The following is an 11,700-nucleotide window of genomic DNA, read 5'->3' on the forward strand; positions in this document are numbered from 1 at the left end:
CAGTGAAGTCCTATTACCAGTCAGGTAGGAAGTAGCAGTGAAGTTCTATTACCAGTCAGATAGGAAGTAGCAGTGAAGTTCTATTACCAGTCAGATAGGAAGTAGCAGTGAAGTCCTATTACCAGTCAGGTAGGAAGTAGCAGTGAAGTCCTATTACCAGTCAGGTAGGAAGTAGCAGTGAAGTCCTATTATAAGTCAGAATAGGAAGTAGCAGTGAAGTTCTATTACCAGTCAGGTAGGAAGTCGCAGTGAAGTCCTATTACCAGTCAGATAGGAAGTAGCAGTCCTACTACGACACAAAATGTCACCTGTGGATATTGATCCAACACCACGTATTCAAACCAGCCCACTGGGCACAGACGTGTTGAACGTCTAGTTTCTCTTTACATTTCTTTGCGTCGTCAACTAAAGTGGATTCAACATGAAATCAACACAAAATGTCACCTGTCATTGGATTTAGGTTGCCAGTTCGGTGAAAAATAAAACATACCTGATATTCATGGCTTTTTACAAATCCAATCAGGTTCCACATTGATCAAACATCACATGGATTTGTTTTGTTGAAATGGTGTGGAAACAAAGTTTATTCAACCAGTGGGAGGCTTGTAAATGACCCCAGGAAAATAAAACAAAGAACTCTTCATTGAGACAATGATAAAAAGCAATCCGTGGGAGAGTTGAGGTGGATATTATAAAATAAGGATCTGCTGGAGTCCAAGTCAAACCAAGATTCTTTATTTCTGAGCTCAGAGAGAATAACAGTTACACAGCGCAGTGTAGACAGTCTGAATTCCTGAAGCATTGGGTGATGGGCACATATCTTAATAGTTTCCTGTTCCTGGGAGGGATATTATTCATACAAGGACGCAGGTGCAGCTGGTTTGCAACGCAGGATGATACTCCCAGGAACAGGAGATTATAATAGGTCAGTTTCACAAGGTTAGTCTGTGGTGGTTAATTGCTGTATTACCAAATGAGGAGAGACAAAGTTCACACACCAGTCAGTTATACTTAAACTACATCTTTAATAATAAGATCTTTGCAATGACTTTCAACAACTCACTATTTCTAATGAACCGTTGAGAGTGGCAACACAATGGCTACTGAGATCTTTTATAGCAAAGATCCACCCCCTAGTCGACATAAACCACAGATATTAGGAACAGTTTACAAAGTGAGACTTTATAATGAGAAAGGAGTATCCCGTAGCCAGATAGCATTCGCTATAATTCATCATTCAGTTTGGTCCCTAAGACGAGGTTCTAATCTCGTTCCTGGTACTTCATTGCACAAAAACACCAACTCATCCAATGGCATAACTCAATTGTCAACTCTAGATACTCCCATCTCAAGTAAAACCCCTTCTTGACCCCACTCCTGGACAAGCTCACTGAGGGGAGTGAGCCTCTAGGTTATACACTATCCCAGGATAAGTGCAACATCGGAGAGGCCATACAATGGTTCCAGACACTGCCATACACCTCCCCCCAATGCCAAAGGAGGGAGTGACTTGCGCACAGACATTGTGGAAACCAGTAAGTGGTTCCCCATTAATCACACCATCCCTTCACATAGTTTAACAGATACATTCACATATGAAGACAATGATCCCTCCTGTCCTCTTCCCTTCCTGATATTCTGCATAGCACCAGGGACATGTGAAAGACAAGCCTGACCTCTCCCCTCTCTGGGCCCCAGGTGACTGAGCCCCAGCTGAGGGAAGAAGTGCAACTGCCAACACCAGAGTCCGAAGGGATACATTCTAATAACAAGTATATCACATCAGCATATTATGCAGATAAGACATCTTAATTATCTATGTTACCCAACTAATTCTGATTCATCCACCACAAGTCACATACTCAGATATGTGGACACATACAATTAACATTTTGCATTACAGAGTCTGTGAACATTTTCATTTCATTAAATCATCAGTGGGCCAACATTGCAAATGTAAACAACGGAACAAATGCATCACATCCAAATATCACTTGACTATCTGTAGTGCTGGAGGAAAGACACCCAGATAAACACACACACAGAGTTTAAAAAAGGACCATTTAAACACATGGAATCTGATCTACTCTATATTCAAACTGACATACTCCATATACAATTTGTTTTCTAATAAAAACATACAAATATATGTTTGAGTAGACTGTGTACAATTGAATTTCTTATAGTAAAAACAAGTAAACACATTCTCAGTCAACAACATAAGACAATTGGAGCAGTGTGTATGCCCTCTGAAGAATTTTAAGTGTATGTGATGTGAATTACAAGTTTACACACTAGGATAAGTAATTATTCTCTCCTGTGTAGATTCTCATATGTTTTGTAAGTGACTGTGATGAGTAATATGTCTTCCCAGTCTGAACATTTGTAAGGATTCTCCCCTGTCTCATTTGTTCTTTCAGGCCTCCTAAATAGGTAAAACGCTATGAACTCTGGGAGCAGTGGTAAGGCTTCTCCCCGGTGTGTGTTCGCTCATGAACTCTCAAGCTTTCTAAAAGGCTAACACTCTTTCCACACTGGGCGCAATGGTATGGCTTCTCAAATGTGTGTAATTTTCTCATGGGCTTTCAGGTTTCCTGAATGGCTAAAACTCTTTCCACACTGAGCACAATGGTATGGTGTCTGCCCTGTGTGTATTCGCTCATGAGCTTTGAGGGCGTCTAACCGCTTAAAACTCATTCCACACCGGGAGCAAGGGTGTGGCTTCGCTCCTGTGTGTATCCTCTCATGTCCTTTCATGCTACCTAAATGGGTAAAACTCTTTCCACAATGGGAGCAGTAGTAAGGCTTCTCCCCTGTGTGCAGTCTCATATGTTCCTTCAGGCTTCCTGACTGGCTAAAACTCTTACCACACTGGGCGCAATGGTATGACTTATCCCCTGTATGTATTCGCTCATGAACTTTTAGGCTTCCTGAATGGCTAAAACTCTTTCCACACTGGGAGCAATGGAAAGGCCTCTCCCCTGTGTGTGTTCGCTCATGAGCTTTCAGATTTCCTAAGTGGCTAAAACTCTTTCCACAATGGGAGCAATGGAAAGGCTTCTCCACTGTGTGTGTCCTCTCATGTCTTTTCAGGCTTCCTAACTTTTTAAAACTCTTTCCAATCTGGGAGCAGAGGTGTCGTATTGCTGGTTTAGAAGTCATTGGTTCCTCCAAGTTTGGTTTTCCTCCTGCCAAAGACAGTGTTAATTTTAAGAGAAACCAGGATGAAATCTCCACATCATAAAACTGCCTTGCTATGAGGTTTAATCCAAATCAGATCCCTCAACCCGAGGCCAGCTTTCAAACATTACATAATTTAAAACAAATATTGTAGAGCTGCCTGGTAATTACTGATAATGTTTACATCACTCATTTTATTCATTCTGTTTTACAAGTCAGAACACAAAAAACTAAACAGTTCTAGGACACTCAAGACAGAATCCACTGGATTATTTTCGAGCAGGTGGTTGTAAATACACTGCTCAAAAAAATAAAGGGAACACTTAAACAACACAATGTAACTCCAAGTCAATCACACTTCTATGAAATCAAACTGTCCACTTAGGAAGCAACACTGATTGACAATAAATTTCACATGCTGTTGTACAAATGGAATAGACAAAAGGTGGAAATTATAGGCAATTAGCAAGACACCCCCAAAAAAGGAGTGATTCTGCAGGTGGTGACCACAGACCACTTCTCAGTTCCTATGCTTCCTGGCTGATGTTTTGGTCACTTTTGAATGCTGGCGGTGCTCTCACTCTAGTGGTAGCATGAGACGGAGTCTACAACCCACACAAGTGGCTCAGGTAGTGCAGTTCATCCAGGATGGCACATCAATGCGAGCTGTGGCAAAAAGGTTTGCTGTGTCTGTCAGCGTAGTGTCCAGAGCATGGAGGCGCTACCAGGAGACAGGCCAGTACATCAGGAGACGTGGAGGAGGCCGTAGGAGGGCAACAACCCAGCAGCAGGACTGCTACCTCCGCCTTTGTGCAAGGAGGTGCACTGCCAGAGCCCTGCAAAATGACCTCCAGCAGGCCACAAATGTGCATGTGTCAGCATATGGTCTCACAAGGGGTCTGAGGATCTCATCTCGGTACCTAATGGCAGTCAGGCTACCTCTGGCGAGCACATGGAGGGCTGTGCGGCCCCACAAAGAAATGCCACCCCACACCATGACTGACCCACCGCCAAACCGGTCATGCTGGAGGATGTTGCAGGCAGCAGAACGTTCTCCACGGCGTCTCCAGACTCTGTCACGTCTGTCACATGTGCTCATGTGCTCAGTGTGAACCTGCTTTCATCTGTGAAGAGCACAGGGCGCCAGTGGCGAATTTGCCAATCTTGGTGTTCTCTGGCAAATGCCAAACGTCCTGCACGGTGCTGGGCTGTAAGCACAACCCCCACCTGTGGACGTCGGGCCCTCATACCACCCTCATGGAGTCTGTTTCTGACCGTTTGAGCAGACACATGCACATTTGTGGCCTGCTGGAGGTCATTTTGCAGGGCTCTGGCAGTGCACCTCCTTGCACTTAAAAAGTGAAAAAAAGTTCCTAAAAAAAAACCTTAAAAAGTATTTAATAAAAGGCTGTAACGTAACAAAATGTAGAAAAAGTCAAGGGGTCTGAATACTTTCTGAAGGCACTGTATATAGCCATGTTATAAAGTATGAAAAAGTTTGTTCATTCACGTCATGAATTCACTATGACATCATCATATTTGTATATGTTTTATGGGTTGAAAAAAAAGCCATAACTAATAAAATAACAAATTAACTTGCAAAGTAGCAGACCAAGGCTCGTATCCAGCAATGTCACAAGTCACATTTTTGCAGCGGTTTCAGTACAGCGCTACAGGGAGAGAGAGAGGGAGAGGACAAACACCAATGGACTAGTTTCAATGTATGGAATCACTTAGGAGTTTCTGGATTTTGGGGAAACTTCTCCTTTAAAACTTCTTGTCAATAGGGGGGGCCATTTCGACTTTGTAAAAATTTTGTTCCCAAATTAAACTGCCTCGTACTCAATTCTTGCTCGTACAATATGCATATTATTATTACTATTGGATAGAAAACACTCTCTAGTTTCTAAAACCGTTTGAATTATATCTGTGAGTAAAACAGAACTCGAGTTGGAGCAATCTTCCTGTCAGGAAGTGAGAAATCTGAAATTGGGAACTCTGTTCCTGGGTCAGTTAAATAATTTGCAATTATTCTATTGGTCGACAAGCACTGCATAGGATTTCCCCTAGATGTCAGCAAGCGTTGAGAATTGAAATGGTGTTGCTAGGTAGATCTGAGGCAGTATAAATAGGCTTGGCACGAGGGGTGAACCCTTTTCATCGTTCGCCATGACGCAAGACAGACCTCAGGATGGCCATCTGAGAAGCTCACGTTATCGGCGTTAGATATATCCGGCTCTGATTCTATTCGATATAGGTGTTAGAAACATCATAACGTAGTTATTTTAAACCGAGTTATATCAGTTTATATGAGTATATCGCGATTTTCGGAATTTTCTTTGTCCTGCGTATTGAAGAGTTGGGCATGTCTGGGCCACATAGCTAATGTTTGCTGCTAATTACACGGTTGAAGACGACATTCTACAGCCGAGCAACGATTATTATGGACAAAGGACACCTTGCCCAAGATTCTGATGGAAGCTCAACAAATAGTAAGAAGTCTTTATGCTGTTAATTCGTATTTATGTTGAAAAATGTTAAACAATAATTCCGCCATTAATTTCGGCACGGTCTCGCTGTAACGCACGCTGTATGTCGTAGTAACGTTAATTTAAAAAATCTAACACAGCGGTTGCATTAAGAACTAATGTATCTTTAATTTGCTGTCCAACCTGTATTTTTTAGTCAAGTTTACGATGAGTTATTGATTAGATTAGGTGCCTCTCCAAGATGGCGCCGGACAGATTGCTTGAAGTTTGGCTACTATTCACATTGTATAAGCACGATTTGTGCCGCTACATATGCACATTTTCGAACAAACCCTATATTCATTGTGTAATATGATGTTACAGGACTGTCATCTGATGAAGTTTATGAAGGTTAGTCATAAATTATATATATTTTGCTGGTTTGTTACGATTGCTAACCTTTGCTGCTGGTAAAAGGCTTGTGTTTCTGTCTATTGTGGTAAGCTAATATAATGCTATAGTGTTTTCGCTGTAAAACACTTTTAAAAAATCGGAAATATTGGCTGGATTCACAAGATGTTTGTCTTTCATTTGCTGTACACCATATATTTTTCAGAAATGTTTTATGATGAGTATTTAGGTATTTGACGTTGGTCTCTGTAATTATTCTGGCTGCTTCGGCGCTATTTTAGATTGCAGCTGCAATTTAGAACTGATTTATACCTGAAATATGCACATTTTTCTAACAAAACATATGCTATACAATAAATCTGTTATCAGACTGTCATCTGATGAAGTTGTTTCTTGGTTAGTGACTATTTATATCTTTATTTGGTCAAATTTGTGATAGCTACCTATGCAGGAAGAAAATGGTGGGGGAAAAAAGTTGTGTCTTTTGCTATGGTGGTTAGCTAATAGAAATACATATTGTGTCTTCCCTGTAAAACATTTTAAAAATCAGAAATGATGGATGGATTCACAAGATGTGTATCTTTCATTTGGTGTCTTGGACTTGTGATTTCATGAACATTTTATTATATGATATCCCTGTGGCTTTAGGCTAGGCTATGCTAGTCAGCTTTTTTGATGGGGGGGATCCCGGATCCGGGTTTGTGACTCGTTAGTCATTAGATGCTACAGTCCTCCTTTAAGACTCCATAATGTTTCATCATTAGATGCTACAGTCCTCCTTTAAGACTCCATCATGTTTCATCATCAGATGCTACAGTCCTCCTTTAAGACTCCATAGTGTTTAATCATTAGATGCTACAGTCCTCCTTTAAGACTCCATAATGTTTCATCATTAGATGCTACAGTCCTCCTTTAAGACTCCATAATGTTTCATCATTAGATGCTACAGTCCTCCTTTAAGACTCCATCATGTTTCATCATCAGATGCTACAGTCCTCCTTTATGACTCCATCATGTTTAGAATGTGTCTGGAAGCGCTACTCTATCTATTCTACTCTTATCTTTTCGGTTTTAATAATATTTAATAATAATAATACTAATAATGTTATAATAGGTAATAACTAACTTGAATAACTAGTTTTAATACCTGCCCACCGCACCAACAAAATCTTTATCTTTACCCCCCTCTAACAATACCGCTACAGAATTATCATAGTAGGCCATGTAACTTAAGGTAATCTGAAATATTTAGGACTAACTAACTATTCCTTGCCACCCATTCTGAAACTCACTGCAGCTCTTTGTTAAGTGTTGCTGTCATTTCAGTTGCTGTAGTAGCTGACGTGTACAGTGTTGAGTCATCCGCATACATACACACTGGCTTTACTCAAATGTCGTTGGCATGTCGTTGGTAAAGATTGAAACAAGCAGGTGCCAAACAGCTGCCCTGGGGAATTCCTGATTCTACCTTGATTTTGTTGTACAGGCTTCCATTAAAGAACACTCTCTGTGTTCTGTTAGACAGGTAGCTCTGGGGCGGCAGGTAGCCTAGTGGTTAGAGCGTTAGGCCAGTAACCAAAAGGTTGCTGGATCGAATCCCCGAGCTGACAAGGTAAAACTCTGTCGTTCTGTCCCTGAACAAGACAGTTAACCCACTGTTCTTAGGCCGTCATTGAAAATAAGAATTTGTTCTTAACCAACTTGCCTAGTTAAATAAAGGTTACATTTAAAAAAAGCTATTTATCCACAATATAGCAGGGGGTGTAAAGCCATACGCAGACTATGATCGATAATGTCAAAAGCCGCAATGAAGTCTAACAAAACAGCCCCAACAATATTTCTATCGTCATCAACTTGTCTCAGCCAATCAGTCATTTGTAAGTGCTATGCTTATTGAATATCCTTCCCTATAAGCTGAAAGTCTCAATTTGTTAACTGTAAAATAGCATTGTATCTGGCCAAACTATTTTCATAACATCCATATCCACCAGTCTATATTCATGACAACTAACAGAACTCTGCTGGTTGTCCTGGTAACAGATACCAGTGGGCAGATCTATTTAATTTGTTCAAACTAAACTACAGCACTTACTTTGATGTGTCAAATCTGATCCTTTCTTCTCTTCTCCTCCTCTCACAGTTCCACTCAGCCCCGTTGTTTTCCTGCAGTCCACCAGCAGCACAGACAACCTCTTCATACCCAGCAGTAAGGCGCTACCGGGAGAGGCACGACATGGGGACTCCGGGAGAGAGGAAGGGCTAGCGTTGTCCTGGTAATCATAAAGAGGGGACAAAGACACATATCTTTATGGATGCTGAAGCCACTGTTGTCATGAAGTGTTTTACAGAAACCCAGCCCAGACCCCGATAGAGCAAGCTGTATGCTAGAACAAACCAAGCTGTACCATCTGGTGTTCTGATCTGGAGAGATTCTTCTCTGACTCGTCAGCATCAGGATGTTGTTGAGGCTCCCCAGAGGATCCACGATAGTCACGTCTCTCTCCTGTGTGAACGAGAACAGCAAACAGACGTAAACGTATGACCATCTATTACAATCAAGAGGCATGAATATGTCTAAAATTGCCTTTTTCATCATGATTTTGTCAAATGTTGTTTGTGTTGCAAATGTATAGGGTCAATTCCAATTCTCTCCACTGGGATTCTCTGCCTCTAACCCTATTACAGGGGCTGAGTCACTGGCTTACTGGTGCTCTTTCATGCCGTCCCTAGGAGGGGTGCGTCACTTGAGTGGGTTGAGTCACTGATGTGATCTTCCTGTCTGGGTTGGCGCCCCCCCTTGGGTTGTGCCGTGGCGGAGATCTTTGTGGGCTATACCCGGCCTTGTCTCAGGATGTTAAGTTGGTGGTTGAAGATATCCCTCTAGTGGTGTGGGGGCTGTACCTTGGCAAAGGGGGTGGGGTTATATCCTTCCTGTTTGGCCCTGTCCGGGGGTATCATCGGAGGGGGCCACAGTGTCTCCTGACCCCCCCTGTCTCAGCCTCCAGTATTTATGCTGCAGTAGTTTATGTGTCGGGGGGCTAGGGTCAGTTTGTTATATCTGGAGTACTTCTGTCTTATCCGGTGTCCTGTGTGAATTTAAGTATGCTCTCTCTAATTCTCTCTTTCTCTCGGAGGACCTGAGCCCTAGGACCATGCCTCAGGACAACCTGACATGATGACTCCTTGCTGTCCCCAGTCCACCTGGCCGTGCTGCTGCCCCAGTTTCAACTGTTCTGCCTGCGGCCTGTTCACCGGATGTGCTACCTGTCCCAGACCTGCTGTTTTCAACTCTCTAGAGACTGCAGGAGCGGTAGAGATACTCTTAATGATCGGCTATGAAAAGCCAACTGACATTTACTCCTGAGGTGCTGCACCCTCGACAACTACTGTGATTATTATTATTTGACCATGCTGGTCATTTATGAACATTTGAACATCTTGGCCATGTTCTGTTATAATCTCCACCCGGCACAGCCAGAAGAGGACTGGCCACCCCTCATAGCCTGGTTCCTCTCTAGGTTTCTTCCTAGGTTTTGGCCTTTCTAGCGAGTTTTTCCTAGCCAACGTGCTTCTACACCTGCATTGCTTGCTGTTTGGGGTTTTAGGCTGGGTTTCTGTACAGCACTTTGAGATATCAGCTGATGTACGAAGGGCTATATAAATACATTTGATTTGATTTAGAATGCCCCGTTAAAACAATACATTAAATCAAGAACTTCATAGTGCCCCTGTTTTTAAGACAGTACTCACTGTTTGTAATCTGATCTTGAGCCTCCTCCCATTTCACTCCGAAAACGTCTTCCTCCTCTTTAATTGAGATATCCTCCTCTTCCTCTTTTACTCCAAAAGGTTCTTCCTCTTCTTTCACTACATTCTCTTCTTGTAATGTTACGGCATCTTCCTCCTTTTTGATTCTGAAAGCTTCTACCTCCTCCTCTTCCACTTTGACAACCTCTCTCCCATCTTCCTCTTTCACTGTAATATCATCCTCTTCTTCTTTCAATGTGATAGCTTCCCCTTCCTCCTTTTTCATCCTGAAAGCTTCTTCCTCTCCTTTCATCAGAGCTTCTTTCTCCGTCGAGCTTAGTGAACTCATACTCCGGTCGATTAGCCTAGTGCAGTATCAATTTAACACATTTGCTAATTTAACAAGCAAATTACGTTTAAATGAACTAGTAGACAAGTAAACAGAATTATATTCAAAACACTAAGAGTAATATACACAAGATTGGTCTAAAGCGCTTCAATGTTTCGGTTTTAGGTTCGCTAGCAAATCACCACGTTGATTGAATCAGAAGCCTTTTGTCGCTGTTGAAGAAGCCTCCAGTTCCGTCCACTAGATTATACGTCACGCAAGCAGCATCACCTGAAAGACTCAAATCGTCATCTGCTGACTGGAGTGGGTAACGCAGATTGGAAAAATATTAATTACAATGTTTATTCTTGCAAGCAATGTCATGAGAGGTAATAAAAATAAGAATAAACAGATGTTATGTTTTCTCTTACTTCTTACAGCCAATACTTTACTCCAGGGCTGACCTGCCCATTAGGTAGGATTAGGTGACAGATTAAAGAGTTTTCATTTTTATGTCATAGTTATTCTGAACCCACTTCCTGCAAGTCGTCTAAATTAGCCTAAGTGATTTGTATTTTCCTTCAACTTTCTGAAGAGGAAACAGCCAGGAAATGCCCCTGTCTGAGTGCATTTGTCTACCACTATGTGTAGCTGTTAGCGATGATGCTAATGACAACCATCTTCTGGTTGATGGAAAAGTTTTCCCACAAACCTTGTCAATTAAATGTTAACTACAAAGTAGTCTATGCCTACCTGGCAGAATGATATCATGATTATTTGCATCAATCCTGTTGTGATTTGTTGAGCAGTCTCTGCAATCACATGTGTGCTACAGAGACACCACCAACCAAGCAAGGCTCTTGCTAGTGCCACTTGAATTAAAGGGTATCTACACACAAAAATGAAAATTTCTTAGATTTTTCTCAGACTTCAAAAGTGGTCTCCTGATGTGGTTTAAGTATTGTTGTGGACTTAGAACATCCAATGTTGTTGTTTTTCTATTAACAGTGTGATTTAGAGAGAAAAACAGAAAAACAGGGACATCAGAAACCTGGAAAAACTGAGAAAATGTAATTAGGTTAAAAAAAGAAAAGAAAACGGATTTTATACAGATGTTATATATAGATAGAGATGTTATAGGGCCCTAAATATTCTATACATTTTCTCTCATTACTGGATTATCTAGGGATAGTGTAGAGTAACAGCTGTATCCTGAAGTGACCTTTAACCTCCCTGCTCCTCAATACTTCTTCCACTGGATCAAAGCTTCAGCCAAGTAGGCTACATGATAGTGACAACACATGGAGTTGGGTTGGATATAGTCATGGTCCGATACATGATAGTGGCAACACATGGAGTTGGGTTGGATATAGTCATGGTATGATACATGATCGTGACAACACATGGAGTTGGTTTGGATATAGTCATGGTAGGATACATGATAGTGGCAACACATGGAGTTGGGTTGGATATAGTCATGGTAGGATACATGATAGAGGCAACACATGCAGTAGAGTTGGATATAGTAATGGTAGGATACATGATAGTGGCAACACATGGAGTAGA

At 41.7% G+C, this 11,700-nt stretch overlaps 1 protein-coding gene across 1 annotated transcript; it reads right to left on the reverse strand.

Moving 5' to 3' along the window:
• Positions 1–719: 719 nt before the first annotated feature.
• Positions 720–11,419, reverse strand: LOC129850964 (zinc finger protein 32-like). The gene is made up of 4 exons (XM_055917107.1): positions 9,810–11,419; positions 8,465–8,562; positions 8,152–8,329; positions 720–3,188 (listed from the first exon to the last, which is right to left on the reverse strand). The coding sequence occupies exons 1-4, from the start codon at positions 10,153–10,155 to the stop codon at positions 2,557–2,559; spliced, it is 1,254 nt and encodes a 417-aa protein (XP_055773082.1). The 5' UTR covers positions 10,156–11,419; the 3' UTR covers positions 720–2,556.
• Positions 11,420–11,700: the final 281 nt, after the last annotated feature.

The sequence above is a fragment of the Salvelinus fontinalis genome, unplaced genomic scaffold (assembly GCF_029448725.1).
Source record: "Salvelinus fontinalis isolate EN_2023a unplaced genomic scaffold, ASM2944872v1 scaffold_2543, whole genome shotgun sequence".
Classification (NCBI taxonomy): domain Eukaryota; kingdom Metazoa; phylum Chordata; class Actinopteri; order Salmoniformes; family Salmonidae; genus Salvelinus; species Salvelinus fontinalis.